Genomic DNA, 19,917 nt, shown 5'->3' on the forward strand with positions numbered 1-19,917 from the left:
AAATGACCTATCCTCTTCTGTAAAGGGGCCTTAATAAATATGTTTACTAAAAAATAGCATAAAAAAGACTGAAAAACTATATAGATTCATGATTGCTTTTATTATATAATTTTTTTATTTAAAAGACTAAAAAAGAAGTTTCTGTTTCATCTGTGCTTCTCTCAGCTATAAAACAACTGTTAGGCAACTTAAAGCTTGCTGCATGAAAAGAACAACTGTACTTATTGCAGGATAATTTTAGAATGTTTTATTTCCATTTAGAATTTTGCCATAGCTATACACTATCCAACGTTGATTGATCAAACAGTTTAATGATGGTGATGGCCACCCCCTTTCTCCCGTCTATCCATATATTTAAGCCTCTTTTTTGGCCAGAGATGGACTGTATGCAAACCACATCCAGCATGCTTTTAGTTTGTGCCACAAAATATGAAGAAAATGTTTTCAGTTTGTGGCAACTAGATCCATGACATATGATGCTCCGGGAACTGTTTTTACAGTCGCAAGATGCACGAGAACGGAATAGCAAACTCCCATGGTTATTGGCAAGGAAAAACTGGCTACGTGGCTGATGTTAAATGTGTTTCTTTAAGACAGCCAGATCAAGAAATGTCTGAAGAATCTGAGACTGTGGCAGAGAGATGATTTTGCAGTTAGTAAACACAGCCTTGGGAAGCCCCGGCAAGGCAGTTTCTTGTGAGCCATTTACAGCTTCTGGGAGGAGAGCGCAGTGGAGGTGCCAGCGAGCAAGGGCTGACGTGGCCTCCGGGGAATGTTACAGGGGCTGCAGAGCCTCCTGTGTGGGCACAGAGCACCACGGGGTTAGAGGAGGCTTCTGGTCCCCACTTTGCCTGGCCATTTCGGTCTCTCAGTCTCACGATGAAGGTGAGCCTGGTTGTAGCCAAGAGTTTACAGGGAAGCATTGCGTACTTAGAAATTATGGCTCTCCAGCCACATATTTCCTTCCTGCCCAGCCCTTGCATGTAGCATTTTCTTTCTCTTTTAAAATTAACGATTCCCCAAAGTGTGGTCCACGGATCCCCCGCACTCCCCCAGGTCTAGATCCTTCCAGGGGGTCCATGAAATCACAACTCTTTAATAACATTAAGATGTTATATGCCTTTTAAACTCATTCCTGAGTGTACAGTGGAGTTTTCCAGAGGCTACATGGCATGCAATACTGCAAAAGATTGAATGCAAAAGCAGATATTAGGATATAGCTGTTGTCTGATACTTGCAAAATATCAAAGATACTTACAAAAGTGTAAAAAAGTGGCACTGTTCTCTAAACTTTTAGCCTTTAAAATATTTTTAATTTAAAAATGTTAACATGTAATCATTTATTACTTATATATTTAAATATTTATGAGTGAATATTTTAAATTTTTCATAGTTTTCATTTTTAATGTGTTTGTTGTGGTTTAGTTGTTAAGTCGTATCCAACTCTTTTGTGACTCCACAGATCATAGCCTGCCAGGCTCCTCTCTCCATGGGATTTCCCAGGCAAGAATACTGGAGTGAGTTGCCATATCCTTCTCTAGGGGATCTTTCCTGACTCGGGGATTGAACCCATGTCTCCTGCATTGGCAGGCGGATTCTTTACCACTGAGGCACCTGTAAATATTGTTAACTACAACCCACATAAACAAAAGCTTTTGCAGATCCTTAATAATTTTTAGGGATGTAAAGAGACCCTGCAATGAAAAAGTTTTAGAATCACTGCTTTAGATCCCATCAGTTCCAGCCGGGATCTTGGTTTCTCCCTGAAGGCTGCACAGGTTGTCCAGCCCACCATTTTTTCTGCATCCTCGAAACTTCTGTGCCGCACAGCTTACTGCTTAGTTTTTGTGGAACTGCTTGGTGTGCTAATTTTCTTCTCCTTATCAATAATGTAAGACCTCTAAGGATAGGGAAAGTGTTTGTTGCTTAGTCATGTCCGACTCTTTGCAACCCCGTGGACTGTAGCCCACCAGGCTCCTCTGTCTGTTGGATTCTCCAGGCAAGAATACTGGAGTGGGTTGCCTTTCCCTTCTCCAGGGATCTTCCTGACCTAGAGACTGAACCTGGGTCTTCGGCATTGCAGGCAGGTTCTTTACCATCTCAGCCACCAGGGAAGCTCTAAGGATAGGGATCATATCTTAAATGAGATGTCCATGATGTATATTGCTGAACACAGCATAAATAGTTTCATATTATTATCTTCAATATCAATATTAAATTTTCCCTTATTGTTTTAGTGGAGAACCAATATGCATTTGAAATATTGTAGACAACCTTCATAGAAATACCTATTTGATTTTTTTAACTACATAAATTGAATACACAACATGGAAAAAGAATACTTTTTGATTACAGATCATCAATATATTGAATGCAAAAGCTGAGCATCTTAGCCTGTTTAATTATTTTCCTTTTCTTTAATATTTCTTTATTTGGCTGCACAAGTCTTATTTGAAGCATGATAAATCTTCCATCTTTGTTGTGATATATGGGCTCTTTAGTTGTGGCAGGTTGAGCTCTTATTTATGGCATGTGGGATCTAGTTCCCTGACCAGGGATTGAACCCTGGCCCCCTGTGTTGGGAGCACGGAGTCTTAGCCACTGGACCACCAGGGAAGCCCCCTGCTACCGCTACTGCTGCTAAGTCACTTCAGTCGTATCCGACTCTGTGCGACCCCAAAGACGGCAGCCGACCAGGCTACCCCATCCCTGGGATTCTCCAGGCAAGAATACTGGAGTGGGTTGCCATATCCTTCTCCAATGCATGAAAGTGAAAAGTGAAAGTGAAGTTGCTCAGTCGTGTCTGACTCTTCGCGACCGCATGGACTGCAGCCCACCAGGCTCCTCCATCCATGGGATTTTCCAGGCAAGAGTACTGGAGTGGGGTACCGTTGCCTTCTCCAGGGAAGCCCCCAATCTCTTTAATTCTTTGTGGCCAATGATTGCAGTAAAACCTAGTCAGAGGCCCTTGTTCTGAAACCAGCGAGCATAGTGCTAGGTGTTTCGTAAGCCTCAGGAAAGCTGGTTGAGTTGAATCTGCTGTTCAGTAGCTGCCTCTGCTGTTCTTATAGCTGGCAGTCATTATTCCCCTCCGTCCCGCCCCCACCTTCATGTGACTGGCAGTTTGTGTAGGTCTTAGAGGGTAGCTTTACTTTCTGAAGCCCTTTGTGTTAAAGAATTGACAAGTTGTCCTGGACTAAGCCAGAGGGCATTAGTTCCATTTGACCAAACTGGATTAGTAGTTGAAGGTGAGGCATGTGCCTTTTTCTTCATCGCTGCTTCAGTTTATTTATTAGGCAACTCTTCCCTGACTTAAAAGTTACAAGAATAAATTTAACATCTTTATGCCAGGGTCCTGTTCTCAGTCCCAGAGTTTCTTCACAGCTTCTCCATGGCAATCTGTGGGTTCATGCGGGTAGCACAGTGCCCTGAGAGCCTAGCATGACTTCAACATGGTATTTCTAGAACAGACATGAAACCTGGCAGGTGGCTCATTCACTGAGTGAATGATTGGAATCAGTACTGTGGCCCTGGGTGTACTCTTATAAGCCATGAACAGCATCCTGATTTCAGTAAACAAAGAATATTATATTGAGTTGACTTTATAGTTCCCCCCTCCAAATGCATGTTTTTGTTTCAGGAGAATTTATTGGAATATCCTTTGCACTGGCACTGTTTTACGTGATGGTGATACAGTGATAAAAAGACTTAGCCCTTCCTGTCTTCAGAAAACTTACAACCTTGTAGTCTATACAGCATAAACAAGCCTAGTGGAAATATATACCGAGTGTAGTTGCTAACCCAGAGGAAGGACCCATCCAGAGCACCTGGAGCAAAAGAGAAGAATCAAGACAAACTTGATAGGAAAGGTTTCCCTTTTCTTGCATCATCAAAATTGAAATTTGCCCTGTGAGAGAAGGAGTCCGGTTGACAAAACATGTACAAAATCACAGACACGTGAAACCCTGTGGTGCTTAAGAGAAACTGAAAGCAGAGTGGTTTTGTGAGATGAAGGTGAGAGCTGAATGGATCCTGGGCCTTGTATACCACGCGGTGGAATTGGATTTCATCTTGAAGATGGATGAAAGGCATTGCAAAGGCCCTGTGGTTTTGCCCTTTATAACGGTAATTCTAATGGCAGTGGGGGTGGGGTGGGTCTTAAGGGTAAGAAAACCAGTTTAAAAAACAAGTGGATAAATCAGTGGAGATTATGCCAGAACTAAGGCAGAGATGATAGGAATAGGGAAGAAAGTACCTGTTGAAATATTGGAGGATTAGAGCTGACAGCAGAGAAGGCAATGGCACCCCACTCCAGTACTCTTGCCTGGAAAATCCCATGGATGGAGGAGCCTGGTAGGCTGCAGTCCATGGGGTTGCAAAGAGTTGGAGACGACTGAGCGACTTCACTTTCACTTTTCACTTTCATGCATTGGAGAAGGAAATGGCAACCCACTCCAGTGTTCTTGCCTGGAGAATCCCAGGGATGGGGGAGCCTGGTGGGCTGCCGTCTATGAGGTCACACAAGAGTCAGACACGACTGAAGCGACTTAGCAGCAGCAGCAGAGCTGACAGTTTGGTGAGAGGAAAATGGAGGTGATGGTTCAAGATTTTTAAGTGGGATGCTAGTATTCCCAAGACAGGCAGATTATTTTAAGGGGAGTGTTATTTTGTTTCATTATATTGTGTTTTAGGGACCTGTGGAACATGAGGTAGAGAAGTCTATTGACATTAGGAAGTTATACAGATGGCTTTGAAGGTTTTAAGAAAGGTCAGCCCTAGAGAGAGATCTGGGAGTCATTGAGATAATGTTGTTCAGTCACTCAGTTGTGTCCGACTCTTTGCCACCCCATGGACTGTAGCCTGCCAGACTCCTTTGTCCATGGGATCTCCAAGCAAGAATATTGGAGTGGGTTGCCATGCCCTTCACCAGGGGATCTTCCCGACCCAGGGATTGAACCTGGGTCTGCTGCATTGCAGGCAGATTCTCTACTGTCTGAGCCACCAGGGAAACCCCTTCTGTGGGATAAAGGGACTAAATATGTTCCATGTCAGTTTGAGCATCAGAACTATGCTCAAATCCTTAAAACCAGGAGTTGAGTTGAATTTCTTCACCATGACCTTTGTTCCCCAGTCCTCCATGCGCAGAAGCAGCTGCTTCTCACCCAGCAACCCCCTGCCCATGATGGGAATCTGAAAACCAACAGTATTGACAAGGGCCTTGGACTGGCTGCAAGCCTAGGGAGACAGGGAGATCCAGACTCAGCCAAGGACCAGGAACTAAAGCGAAGTGCCCCTGGCCTAGTGATGAGATCTCACGTCCTTACCATCAAGATGGAAAGGGGCTTCCAAATGACACGTATTCAGATCCTTCTAATTTTTAGAAGCCAAAGAAAGGTTACAGCGAATAATTCAATGATAGCCATTGTATTTGACAACTGGGAGTGATAGGGAGAGAAACCAAATGTTGATGATGATTAAGTCCATGAGAGATTAGGACACTGAGACCACAAATAAAACTTCTTTTTAAAGAGCTTTGGACTTCCCTGGTGGTCCAGTGGCTAAGACTGGGCTCCCAATGCAGGGATCCTAGGTTCGATCCCTGGTCAGAAAACTAGATCCCACATGTCATGACTAAAGATCTTACATGCCACAACTAAGACCTGGTGCAGCCAAATAAATAAATATATATACATATTTAAGGGATATTCCCTAATGGCTCAGACAGGACATAATCCGCCTACAATGCAGGAGACCCAGGTTCGATCCCTCGGTAGGGAAGATCCCCTGGAAATAGAGCTTGACTAGAGGGGAGGAAGGGCACACCATCTGCAGGAGATTTTAGGATTAAAGGGGGTGATTTTAGGAATGGGCAGACTTGAACATTTTTACAGAATTTCCAAAGTGTTGAACTGAAGTAGACGTGACCTAAAACTGCAAGTAGCATTTCCAGATCTTGGAACAATGGTAACCCTTGGGTATTGGTAGCTAAATAAACCCATCTTCCTGTAGTAGTACTACCTTTATCTGCGCCCCTTAGGCTCTGACTTTATTATTGGTGTTACTTAATTCAACAGGTTCCTTTTTGCCCGCTTGGGCTGTGTGCCCCACATATAGAGCTGGATTCGTAGTCCCCTCCTGTCTGCCCCTAGTCTCCTGGTCTGTGCTCCCCTCCCAGGAAAACCTCCCTGGCCTCATTGCTGGTGTTTTGCTCCACCCCCATGTCTGCTGCTCTTCCAGACATCTTGCTTGAAGTTAGGCCAGTCGCCAACAATGTAGACAGTCTGGGTTTTCCGTGTTATTTATGACTCAGAAGTTTACAGTGTATTCTTAATAATCTGCATCTGGAGAATTATGCTGATTATCAAACATAGCAGTAGTGGTGAGTCCTGGGAGGACCAGGGCAGGGAGGGAGGGCAGTGGTCAAGGACTTTATCTATATTGCTTGAAGTTTTTGAAATGAGAATTAAAATTATATTTAGAAGAATCATGCTGAACAATCAAGTTTCAAAATTAAAATTCCATCATATCAGAGACATTATTAGTAAATATAGTTTATTGGATATGTACTTCTTTTCATATTCTTTGTAAAGGATTCAGTTCTAATTCCACCTGGTGAGTTTAGTTCTGTACTTGGCTGTGGAGAAACTCTTTAAGCCTACTTGAAGTTTTGTAGGGCCTGGATATTGATGTAGTCCAAGATCCACTGAACCTTCCCACCCCACTGTGTGAATTTCAAGACCAATTTGGTTACTCTGTGAGAGACTAGAGAAAACTAGAGCAGTTCAAGTAGCTTACTGCCATGGCTACGCATGATCAGATGGAAGGATTATAGGGCAGCTCTGAACATTTCAGATGGTGTTTGCGAGGAATTTGCCATTACTCATACCTTAGAAGGAAAACAGTGCTGTAGATAACTTCAATTAGATAATTTTCAGTGTTGATTTTAGAATTAAATTTTCTGTGTACCTTGAATAGGAGTGCATCTGATACAGAGGTTCACGGCCCTGCAGAGAAAGTAATGAAGCTGTTCTGTAAAAACTGGTTTCCAGAGTACTTGGAAAACTGCCCAGTTTCCCCCGCTGGCAACTTCTCTGCTTTAACTCCTTTTCCGTCACTGACCGCCAGCAAGTGTCTGGGACCAACTGCCAAACAGGCAAAGGACCGATCTGGCCACGATGTCTTAAGCTTGTCTGTTAGCAAGATATGTAATAATGGGCCCCTGTATGAAGTTGGTACAGAATTTAGTGTTTACCCTGAGAAGGATGTTTAAGCCTGGGCAGAAACTAATCACAATAGAGAACCGAAAATTAAGTCTTTTACCTTGCTAGTCTGTGGTTGAGAAAAAGTTCAAGAATCCCGTCTTTCTCTGAGGTGCTGAGCGTCACACATAACCACAGAGTTTACATCCTTGTGAGGGCCAGGCTCATCTTGGAAGCTGTGCCTGGCTTATTCAGCCTTCCCCGGTGCCATTTAATGGGGACGCTTCCACACTGCAGTACTGTTATTGGGGTCACATCAACATTCAGTTCAGTCTGTGTTTATTGAGCTCCATCTGATACCAAGTTCAAAGGTAATGTAAGACGTAGGTAGTCCTTGTTGTCAAGGAGTTCTGTTGCATGAATAAAACAGATCCATGGATATTACCGATATTGTATGGTCTCAGAAGAGGAATACTTCAGCCAAGAAGGGTACAGAAAACTGTGAGGAGCTAACGCCTGAGGCACATCTTAAAAGAGGAGTAGAAGGGAGTGAGGCAGCGGGCTCCCAGGGACGCAAGTGCACGTCATGAGCAAGGCTGCCCTGTGCCAACCATGCGACCAGGATGTGATGTGATGACAGGACTGGAGGGATTTTGAATTGTACCCTAATGACAATGGGTAGTTACTGACTAGATTTTGCCAGTAATGTACCCAAAGGTCAAATTGGCTTTTTAGAAAGGAAGATTGTTGGGATAACAGTGTGTTTAATAGGAGGGTAAAGCTAATAATTAAAATGTTACTGACACTCATCATATAGGACTTCCCAGGTGGCTTAGAGATAAGGAATCTGTTGCAATGCAGGAGATACAGGTTCGATCCCTGGGTCAGGAAGATCCTCTAGAGAAGGAAATGGCAACCCATTCCAGTATCCTTGCCTGGGAAATCCCAAGGACAGAGGAGCCTGGTGGGCTACAGTCTATGAGGTCACAAGAGTCAGACACGACTTAGCAACTAAATAGCAACAATAAATACTCATCATAGTACCATTCCATCTGAGATTTATTTATTCAAACACTGAAAATAAGCTAAGGTGGAGATGATGGTAGATAAGAGGGCAATAAGATACCTTTGAGATTGAGTAAAACATCACCTCAAATGCTGTGACCTAAGGTAGTTCTGAACCTGTAATTTACAATCTGTAGCCATGGGAAGTGGAATGTGCTTTCTTGGACAGAAATGTTAACTTGATTGTGAAACTAGGTGGCCAACTTCCAAACAGTGACGGGCTTTCTGACAGCAGTGTTGATGCTAATCACAGATAAATTTCTGCCGCATTTGTCCCCACATTGAGCAGAATATCCTTCTGGCATTTGTTTCTGCCATTGTAAAATGAAAGAACTGGCCTGGGATCTTTAACTATCTAATAATACATGGCTGTCATTTCATGTGTGTGTGTATATATATATTTCACATATATATAAAGAGAGAAGACATTCCTTCACGAAATAACATTTTCACTGCACTTATTAGCAGCTTGCTGTCATTTGCTTTGATTCTTAAGAGGCCATTCCAGCAATTAATTAGAAATGGCTTGGGGAGGAGTGGGAGTAGGCCCAAGAAAACGAGCTAAGAGGCCTCCACAAGTAGGAAATGATGATAGCAATGAAAATGAAGAATTATGGGTAGCTCTAAGATACGTATTTTGAAAGCAGGAATGATAGGGTTTGCTGACTGGCTGTAAGAGGACTGGGGTGGGATGAGAAATCCAGGATGAATCTGAAGTTCTGACCCCAGAACCTGAGTGGAGGATGACACCCTTGATTGAGACAGTGGAGACTGGAGAATGGAGTCTGGGGGCGGGGCGGGTTGGGGGTGGGAGATGAAGAGTGTGGTCTGGGATGCATTAGTTCTAAAGTGATGACGAGACATCCTCATGTCAAATGGAGAAAATAAAGCAGCTTGGTATTTTTCTGGTAGAACAAACAAGGTTAAATAAATAATAAAGGTTTAATATCAGTTGTAATGTTTTTTTCCAGAAAATATTTCAGTTCACATTCTTAATATCCACTCACCTTTATCCAGCATGTGGCTGGTGCCCTGCCCTGTGCTAAAAGTGTTTTTACAAGTATTTCATCTAAACTTTCAGAGAACCCTATGAGGAAGACAGTGTTGTTGCTCCCGGTGTTGAATGAGGAAGCTGAGGCTTGAGCCGTTAGGCCACTGGCCTAAGAGTCAGTAGCTGGTAGACAGAGAAGCCCGGGTTTATACATGACTGCTGCTCACCACGGTGTCTTGCTGTGAGCATGAGGCTCATTGGGATTTTCTTCTCTTTTCAGGGTTTTGGTTTTTGCACTGAATGTAGTCTAGACTCATCCTCACGGGCTTGTGTTGCCCCAGGATACTGTCAAAGGTAAGTTTTAAAAATGAATATCCACCCGGTACGGGCAATGAAATGAGAGTGTCTTCACGTTTAAAAAAAAGAAAAGTACATTCTGATATTAATGCTTCTTTCCAGAGTTCTTACAGAAGGGAACTTAAAGTGGCCATCACTCCTGATCCTTTGAATTTCCACTTCACTAGGTCCCTTTAAAAACACCTGTATTTAGTTTGATACTGACACTTGGTGTCCCATCCTTTTATGGAACTAGATTTGTTATTAGATTTAGCAGTTTCGCAGTGTTACATGCGCATATCCTAGCTCCTCTGCCTCCGGTGCCTCCCCACTCCAGTGTGTCGTCCACACACTGCCTGACTCAGCGTCTAGCCATAGATTTGCTCACATTGCCCCTTTGCCTAAACAGCTCTTACGGCTCCCAGTCACTGCAGATGTCATCCTACAAACCCCTCCAAGACCTAATTCCAAACAACATTTCTGGCTTCTTTTGTAGTATACCCTTATCTGTAAGAGGCTTCTCTGGTGGCTCAGATGGTAAAGAACCCATCTGCCAATGCAGGAGATACAATAGATGCCTGGGTTCAATCCCTGGGTCAGGAAGATCCCCTGGCATAAGAAAATGGCACCCCACTCCAGTATTCTTGCCTGGAAAATTCCATGGGCAGAGGAGCCTGGCATGCTACAGTCCATGGAGCCACAAAGAGTCAGACACGACTGAGTGACTGAGCACCACTGAGTATCTGTAAACCTTACCAGACTATGTGAAGTTATTTTTCACAACTTTATGCCTTGATGGATTCTTTTTTCTTTGCTTAGATTTTGGAAGAGGGGACAAGAATGCCACTATTTACTTTCCTGCTTATATCTTTCCTCTTGTCCCCTCATCCCAGGCTCTTCTGGCAGAATTTCCTTTTTATCTGTGTTCCAGGGGCACCTGTTGTTGATACAGCAATAAAACAACATTATTTATATTAAGAGTTACTTATTTTTTTTGTCTGCTTTGCTGGTCTGTAAACCCTCCGAGACTTCTTGGGAAGGAACTAACTGTTTTTGTAGTGCCTGTTTGCTGCACCTGGACACCTTGCAGGAGTAATACCTCCCCCCGATCAGTTTTGTAGATGAAAATAATGCAGATTATAATGTTAGGTAAGTTGCTCAAGATTACACAGCTAAGAAATGACAAAGAATAATTGTTCCGCTCCTTCAAAGCCAAAGCTCATTCTCCTATACTAGTCAAGCACCATCTGGCATGTGGTGGGGACCCAGTGAACTGCAATTTTAAGTAAAAAAGACTTAGTTGGTTAATTCAGTCATTCTTACAGTGGAATTTATTGGATACTTATTAAATGCCAGGTGCACAGTTTTAAGTAATCTGGGCATGCAGAGATTGAAAAACAATGTCTGGTATCAAAGCATTGATAATCTAATAGGTGAGGCATCAGTGTAAGAAAATAAATCCTATGCAGTGTTACAGATCCGCTAATAAGTTTCTCACAAGATCCCTTGCAGACACTGGGAAAGGAGTCATCAGTTCTGCCTAGAGATGGGACAGCAATTACTTTATAAAAGCTGAATGTTGAATGAGGAGCAGGGAATAGAAAGGCAGAGGGAGTGATATGAACAAAAGCATGGAAACGGGAAACAATCTGGTGTATTTGGGAAGCTGTAAGTAGTTCACTGTTGGAGGAGGAAATGGCAACCCGCTCCAGTATTCTTGCCTGGGAAATCCCACGGACAGAGGAGTCTGGTGGGCTACAGCCATGGGGTCGCAGAGAGTCGGACACGACTGAGCGCGGCGCACAAGTAGTTCACTGTGGCTAGATAGGAGGGACCAAAGAGGCCTCGGCCGATGACACTGGAGAGGCAGGCGAGGTCTGGATCTTGGAGGGCTTTGAGATATGAGCATGTTGGTCAACTTTTAGAGAAGACCCAGCACAGAGCCTGCAGGACATTCCTCATGTTTGCTCACTAACATCTGCTGAGGCCTGCAATGCACCAGGTAAAGACTATCAGTCACCTACTTTATTCCCCTGTCTTTTCCTCAGAAGGGCAGGAAAACTGACTTAGACCCTGAGGCACAGGTATGAGCCATGTCTTCAATAAGAATGGCATCGAGGCTTTCTCAAAAACTCGTTGAAAAACATTAAAAAGAGTAAAAAGTCACCCGCCCAACACAATGAAGGCTAATTAAATAAAGGACATCAACCTGACATTTAATGAGAAACCTCTCAATTGCCCTTCCCCCTTTGAATTGCCTATATAAACTTAGCAAAAAGAATTTAAACATAGAACTTTACTGGTTTGATGGTGCTTGTGCTGTTTGAAATTCAGCTGCCTTGTAGCTTATCCATAGCAAATAACTGTTGCCCTCACTAGGTATCTACAAGGCCTGTAGGAAGAATGTCTCTTTTCCCTAAAGCCTAATCATTGCCTCAGCTATGCCTGCTTAGGAAAAGCTGTGCCTGCATAATTCAAGGTCAGGCAGCAGCCTTCTGTACTCTGGAGCCACCCAAGCCTGCTAATGCCCTCTTCCCTTTGCTGAGGCCAGCACAGCTGGCATTTGCTTGCTAGGCCAGAGTGGCCATTGTATGCTGGGGCCACTTGCACAGCTGACATTAGGTGAGCTTTCAGGACCCCACCATCACTGCCACTGCCAACTGTGCCTTGTTGCTTCACTGAGGCCAGCAAAGCCCCCGAGCCTTGCTCAATCTTCTGTGCCCAGTGCCTACAACCTTGTCTCTATAGAAACAGCCACACACCTGAAGACAGAGTTGCACTAAGGTTAAAATGCAGGGTGGCCTATGCTTTATAAACTTCAGTTTGGCCTCAATAGTTAAAAGCTAGTATATAACTGTAAAAACTCATGTGGCCTAATGTAAACCTCTATAAGATCAAAGCGCTATGCCCCCTCACAAAAGAACCAAGGCCCAAAGTCCTGGCCCTAACAAAAGCCTCAGAAATTTGACATGTATCTTTCTCCTCAAATTTTCCTTGGTGTCTATTAATCAAGACACTGGTCTCATGCATCAGATTTAAGTCTTTGAGAGACCTAATAAATAGTATTTTTTCTCTTGACTGAGTTCTCTACCAATTGAGAAATTTATTTCTCAAAGAGGAGGGGATTTGGGAGACCAAAAAACCATCTTTACACTAATAAAGCTGTGTTGGAGAGCTTCCCTGGTGGCCCAGTGGTTAAGAATCCGCCTTTTAATGCAAGGGACACTGATTCAATCTCTGGAGCAGGAAGATCCCATATGCCACAGAGCAAGACTCTCTAAGCCTGAGAGTCACAACTGCTGAGCCCACTGGCCCCAAAGACTGAAGCCCAAGCACCCTAGAGCCTACATTTTGCAGCAAAAGGAGCCACTGCAATGAGAAGCCTGTGCACCTCAATGGCTTTGAAGACCCAGCACAGCCATAAATAAATAATTTTTTTTAAAAAAGCTGTATTGGAGAATGCAGCTTACATCTACGGGAGGAAACAGAGTCTTAACAGTGAAGCTCAGAATTCAACAGTCTTACCTGTCACAGGTAGCCATGAGGGACCTGTGTTAATGGGTCTGAGAGCTGAGCACAGTGAGTGCTCCTGAGGGACAGGCAGCTTCAAAAGGGAGGAGACAGGAGGGGCCGAGCTCACATAGCTTGTTTCTCCTTCTCAACTCTCCATTCATATAAGATCCTGTCCCTCCACTAGGGTGGAGTGTGTGGATGGAGAGGAGCCAAGCGGGAAACCTCAGGAGAGGGAAGCTCGTTCAAATGGAAATGGCACAGAGATAATGGAGATGCCTTTCCTGGTCTGCTGTGGCTATAATGTATCATCTATGAAATACAATCTCTGTTCCAGTAAAGTAGAATGGGAACTTAAAAGACATTTGTGAAGCAGTTTGTATACCACATCTTTCTAGTTATGTTACCGAGTTTTTCCAGGGCTGTCAGTTTAGTCTTCATAGAAAGGGTAATTCTGCTTTGGCACAACTGTCACAAATAGGTGTGAGGTACAAAACCACCTAGAGAACGCCTGTTTCACTTTCTGCGTGTTTTACAGAGGGAATGGATGGTGTTGGTTTGTGTGGAGTGAGTGAGTGGGGTGGGGGTGGTCAAGGGACTTCCAGTGTACCAATTTCACATTTTACGTTATATATATATATAAACACTGGTTCCCAACAGACGTTATTAGACGAGCACAGTGGGTGTTTTTATGTCCTTTCCCACCCACCAGGTGAAGAAACAGATTCTTAGAAATACCTTTTGGTCTCAGACCTTGTGAATGGTTATTGAGAAGCCTGTGCCAGAACCAGATTGGCACATCTCCTATCTGCTGTATTCGTAAAGATTTCTCTCATGCCAAAAAGGTACACTGTCAAGCATCATTTTAGCTTTCCTATTTTGTAGCTTTGAGCCCTTTGAAGAATTTGAAAAAAATATTCATACCTGTATTACAATGGAGATTTGTTTGTGTCAGTTTGAGTACTTCAGTCACTCAGTCGTGTCCAACTCTTTGCAAACCCCATGGACTGCAGCACGCCAGGCTTCCCTGTCCATCACCAACTCTCAGACTTGCTCAAACTCATGTCCATTAAGTCGGTGATGCCATCCAACCATCTCATCCTCTGTTGTCCCCTTCTTCTCCTGCCTTCAGTCTTTCCCAGCATCAGGGTCTTTTCCAATAAGTCAGTTCTTCGCATCAAGTGGCCAAAGTATTGGAGCTTCAGCTTTAGCATCAGTCCTTCCAGTGAATATTCAGGGTTGATTTCCTTTAGAATTGACTGGTTTGATTTCTGGCAGTCCAAGGGACTGTCAAGAGTCTTCTCCAAAAGCATCAGTTCTTCAGCACTCAGCTGTCTTTATGGTTCCTATTCCTTAATAATTACATATTTAATGAATTAATTTGAAGGTTGCATAAACTTTTAGTAGTTTCTTTTGGGTTCATTTTAATTCATAAAATTTTAATATACTTTTATTTGACTCATTTTATTCTTAGAAGAAAAATTGCTACTTTTTATTGTCTTGCCCTATAGGCCTGTTATCATAAAAAAATAAATAAACTGAAATTTATTGAGCAGGTTTTCTTAAAATAGAAAGGTAGGATCAACCATTAGAGTATACCTGAATTTCAGTTATAAAATACCATAAATATTGAACGTAAATTATAAACCTAAGAAACCCAGCCACTTGCAGTAGCCTAGCCTGATAGTTAGACTATATGCCCTGCTACAGCATAACAAGTGGCCCCCTACTTTTCTCAGGTGGGCCACTTTTCCAACAGGTCAGTGTTTGTACTGTATGAATCGCTAGATTTTTACTCTTAACCTCTGCCACAAGTCAAATAAAAAGAGGAAAGAAATCTAGAACTGTTTACTAATCCAGTGTCTTCAGCCTTTCCTAATTATGCTCTCATAAGGTGGGGAAAACTCTCTCCCTGCCTCTCTCCCTGGGATATTTGTGTATGTATGCTACACACACACACACACACACACACACATGTGCATGTGTACACACACAATACTCAAGGTCATCGCTTCATACTATTTTTAGTCTTGGTGACAGAATTTCAATGTAATCTGAGAAAGCAAATATGCACACTGATTCCTTATGTGTGTTTTTTTTCTCTTCTTACCTCTTTTAGGCAGTATTTGTGTGTTTCTGCAGAGTTTTGCACAGAGTCTGTTCCCATGCAGACCAATGAGGGAGAAGTATCGGAAGAAAGCAGTTCCAAGGTCAGTGAATTACTAAAGGTGCAAACAGTCTGAGCAGAAATTAAACAGGGACAGTGAGTGAGGAGAGTGGGTGTTGTGTTTTAGGTGAATTTAGACATCTGATTAATTTAAATTAAACCTCACCTAAGATTGAAAGGATTTTTTTCCTTCTCCACTTTTGTTATATTCCTTGACAAATTTAAAACAAATTTCACTGAGCTCATAGAAAAATTTATGATTCACTTGTAGACTACTAGCACTTTATCTTTTAAGGTTTTATTATGCAAGTTGTATGTACTTATTTTAAAAATTAAAGCAAATCAGAAGTGTATAAGGTAAAAAATAAAAAAGCCTATGCCTTATTCCTGCTACACAGAGGTATCACTGATCATTTTTAGACATTTTTAGTTATAAATTTATAAATGGCATTTGGTTTGGTTTTTCAGGCTAAAGCTTAAATGAATACTTCGTTGTCACCTGTGTAGAAGTGGTTACGTTTGTGTTGATACCTGTCTATATCTAGCTCCATGTCCTGAGTCTCCTTGGCTTTTTCTCTTCTTGGTCATATAAAACCCTCATTATTCACCTTCACGTCCCTTTTTCTCCTGTCAAAATCACTTCTAATCCTTGCTGGGAGCTCCAAGCGTATCCCACACTGTGTTCTGAACAGTTCCCTGCACCTGTAGGGCTGTCTGCCCTGAACCGTCCTGAAGGAAGTCCTTTGCTGTTGCCACTGCTGCTTATACTCTCTTGGGAAGGTTTATTCTTTCTCCACATCCATGGGGTCAGACACCACTGAGCAACTGAACAACAACAACAAATTCTTTCCCCAGAGCAAAAGTGGAGAGGGGTCAGATGTCACCAGATGAAACTCCAAAACATCGTGCTAATTGGAAGAAGCCCGGCACAAAAGGTCACATATGATTCCATTTATATGTAATATGTAGAATAGATAATTACATAGAACACAGGCTGGTGGTTGCCAGAGATTGGTTGGGGGAAGCGGAATGAAGAATGACTACTTAATGGGTACGTGGGCTGGGCTACAGAGAAGCACAGTTTGTGCCCCGAGCCCCAGAGCTCCTTGTGAAAGATGCTCTTCAGCTTCTCTGAATCTCCCCTCATTACAGTCCATGTGTTAGGTAGAAGGACAGGTTCATCCTCTCCCCTTGTTTGTTTTTCCCCCTGTATCACCAGATCCCTTCCTTCTTTCTGCCAAAGTAGAATCCAATAGACTTTAATCAGACTCATCTAGATCCCGGCATCCCTGGTAATTCAGATGGAAAAGAATCTGCCTGTAATGCAGGAGACATTGGGAAGATCCCCTGGAGAAGGGAATGGCAACCCACTCCAGTATTCTTGCCTGGAGAAGCCCATGGACAGAGGAGCATGGCAGGCTACAGTCCATGGGGTTGCAAAGAGTCAGACACGACTGAGCACTTTGATCTAGTTCCTAACATGTTCACTTTCATCTAGATCCCTAAACCTGGTTTAAGGAGAGTCAGAATAAGTGAGAGATGCACACACTCTAAGAATGTCCCCCAAACACTCACACACCAAGACATGTACACCGAGGCCAGCCACCAAAAATATACAGACCCCAGGATTTCTACAGTACACACAGACCCTTCCCCAAGACCCTAATTAATTAGTTTATAATAAACCACAATGTTAAGGAAGACTAGATTCTTGGATCCTCTGACTAGTACATTCTCTTCCTGGAAAGCTAGGTTGAAATTGGAAGATTGCTTGGCAAGTATGTAACTAGATCGACATAGAATGCTTAGTTGTACCAGAAGCTCAGTTTCCACCTCCTTTCTGGGGAAGGAAGGAGGACTGCATTTCTTGATTTTTCAATTATTGAATATTTCATCAGTTCAGAATCAATTAGGCTAAAGAGTAAAAGAATATTTTTTGGGGGGGGACTTCCTTAGTGGCCCAGTGGCTAAGACTCCACACTCCCAGTGCAGGGGGCTGGGGTCCAATCCCTGGTCAGGGAACTAGATCCCACGTGCTACAATTCAGAGTTTACATGCCACAGCCAAAGATCCTGTGTGTCACAACTAAGACTTGGCACAGCCAAATAAATAACAGGTTTAAAAAAAAAGAATATTCTTTTTATACTTGCAATAAGTAGATGCTTCTGCTATTAAAATTAAATTATAACTTTGTTTTCACTAGTCTTCATTTACGTTACATTTTATGACTTTTTTCTTATGCTTCTCTTTGTTTAAAATCTTGAAATGATTTGATGTTAATGCAGGAATTTATCCTAGTACTATGGTAACATAATTTGTGGTTTTCTGTTAATAGAAATAAGTTAGGAAAGGTGAATGGTGTTGAGAAAAAGTGGGGACTTTTCTGCAAAACAATGACTTTGAATTAAATCATTAAAAAAAAATAATTCTTGAGCATATGTTATTAGTGGATACACTACAACAAAGAAAAAAGACATGGGTTCTTACTCTCAAGGTGGTTACATTTTAGTGGGAGAAACAAACATAAATAAAGATAGTGATTCTGAATTATGATCAATACTATGAAGAAAATAAAATAATACAATACAGGGTGACCGGAAGGACAAGCTTAGGCTAGTCAAGCAAGCCCTCTGTGAACACGTGGCATTTCAGCTGAACAGTAAAGACTGTTGAGACTCTAAAAGAGTAAAGAACAGTAAAGACTCTTTACACAGTTGGAGGGAGCCAACTGTGTAAAGAGCTAGAAGAACAGTACACCAGACAGAAGAAACAACTTCAGAAGCCCTTGGCCTCTTCCAAGAACTGACAGAAGTCCTGTGCCACTGAGTGGTGATAGGAAGTTACAGAGAGAGACTGAGACCTTGCAAGAACTTGACAGTCCTGGCATAGAATGTGGTTTCTGTCAAGTGGGAAGAATTTCTGTCAACTGGGAAGCCATTAAAGGCAGTTAAAGTAGGGAGTCATGTGATATGATTCCGTTTTAAAAAAATTTATTATTTATTTGGCTGTACCAGGTCTTAGTTAGAATATGTGGGATCTATAATTTCAGCATGTAAACTCTTGGTTGCAGCATGAGGGCTCTAGTTCCCTGACCTGGGATCGAACCTGGGCCCTCTGCATTGAGCGTGCAGTCTTGGCCACTGGACCACCAGGAAAGTCCCCATGATTTCATTTTTTAAAAATCACTCTGGCTTCTATGTGAGGAATGGATTGGACTGAAGCAGGAGTGGGAGCAAGAAGACCAGTGAGAAAGAAGACAGTCCTAGTCAGTCACGTGGGTGAGAGAGAAAGTGGATTTGCATACTGCACTGAAGTGGAGGAAGACAGACTGGAAATATACTGGAGGTAAAGCCGACGTGGGCACCCCATTCCAGCACTCTTTCCTGGAAAATCCCATGGACGGAGGAGCCTGGTGGGCTGCAGTCCATGGGGTCGCTAAGAGTTGGAAACGACTGAGCGACTTCACTTTCACTTTTCACTTTCATGCATTGGAGAAGGAAATGGCCACCCACTCCAGTGTTCTTGCCTGGAGAATCCCAGGGATGGGGGAGCCTGGTGAGTCTATGGCAGTTGCACAGAGTCGGACACGACTGAAGCGACTTAGCAGCAGCAGCAGCAACAAAGCCGACGTGACGTGAGGATGAACTGGAATACTTTTGCTTCCTAGAAACCAAGAGGTACATTTCAAGAAAAAAGGTAGAATCAATACTGTCAGATGCTGCTGAGAAGCCAAGGAGGTTGGTAATTTAGAAAATGTAGCTGGATTTATTTTTTGAAGAATTAATTAAAGAAAAGGTACACAAAATTTTCTGGAGAGGTGGAGGTATTCTGTGTCCAAGAGGAGTATGGATCACACGGGTGTATATCCATTTGTTAAAAGTATACTTCTAGAATTTGCAATTAAAAAGTACAACTTTTCAGGTACACTTTACCTGTGAAAACTGTAAAATAATAGTAATTGAATAGGGATGGAGAACGGATGGAAGTATGGATGAAACAAGAATGACAGAATGTTCACAGCTATTGAAGCTTGGTGATGAATACATAAGGATTCATTTGTATTCACTTTGTATATGCTTGACATTTTCCATAATAATGCTTTTAAAAGAAATTTATTAGTGGTCTTCAAGACGAAGAGGATGAGAAACCAATTTTATGGGTTCAAAGGAAATGAAATGATAAAAACATAAAGAGTGGTGGCTGTAGTCTACTATCCAGTTGTGAAATCTACAAGTAAATGAAGAGAGCAGAGCGCCGAATAGTGTGTGTGCTGTGTGCTCAGCCACGGCCAACTCTTTATGACCCCATGGACTGCAATCCACCAGTCTCCGTGGCCTGTGGGATTCTCCAAACAAGAATACTGGAGTGGATTGCCATGTCCTGCTCCAGGGGAGCTTTCCGACTCAGGGATCAAACCTGAGTCTGCTGCATCTCCTGCATTTGCAGGCAGATTATTTACCATTGAACCACCTAGTTCCCTGACCAGAAGGAGGTATTGGTTCAAGTGAAAGGAGTTTTTTAAGATTAAAAAAAATTGTGTTTATTTATTTGGCTGTGTCGGTCTTAGTGGCAGCATGCAGGATCCTCGTTGCAGCATGCAGGATCTTTCACTGTGGCACACAGATTCTCTAGTTGTGGCACATGGACTC

At 42.7% G+C, this 19,917-nt stretch overlaps 1 protein-coding gene across 16 annotated transcripts in view; it reads left to right on the forward strand.

Moving 5' to 3' along the window:
- TNRC6B (trinucleotide repeat containing adaptor 6B) overlaps positions 1-19,917 on the forward strand; it is a 251,338-nt gene that overhangs the window by 59,827 nt on the left and 171,594 nt on the right. For 10 of the 16 annotated variants that reach the window (XM_086402948.1, XM_086402966.1, XM_086402950.1 and 7 more), the window contains exons 2-3: positions 9,536-9,609; positions 15,221-15,311. In XM_086402948.1, the coding sequence (XP_086259074.1) occupies positions 15,267-15,311 (45 nt within the window). In that variant the 5' untranslated portion in view covers positions 9,536-9,609; positions 15,221-15,266. Of the gene's footprint in view, positions 1-9,535; positions 9,610-15,220; positions 15,312-16,123; positions 16,204-19,917 lie in introns of all 16 variants that reach the window. The other 6 variants (XM_086402946.1, XM_086402965.1, XM_086402947.1 and 3 more) reach the window with 2 other exon arrangements.

Source organism: Bos grunniens, chromosome 5 (assembly GCF_055505025.1).
Source record: "Bos grunniens cultivar Pamir isolate PY7600 chromosome 5, Bosgru_T2T1.0, whole genome shotgun sequence".
Classification (NCBI taxonomy): domain Eukaryota; kingdom Metazoa; phylum Chordata; class Mammalia; order Artiodactyla; family Bovidae; genus Bos; species Bos grunniens.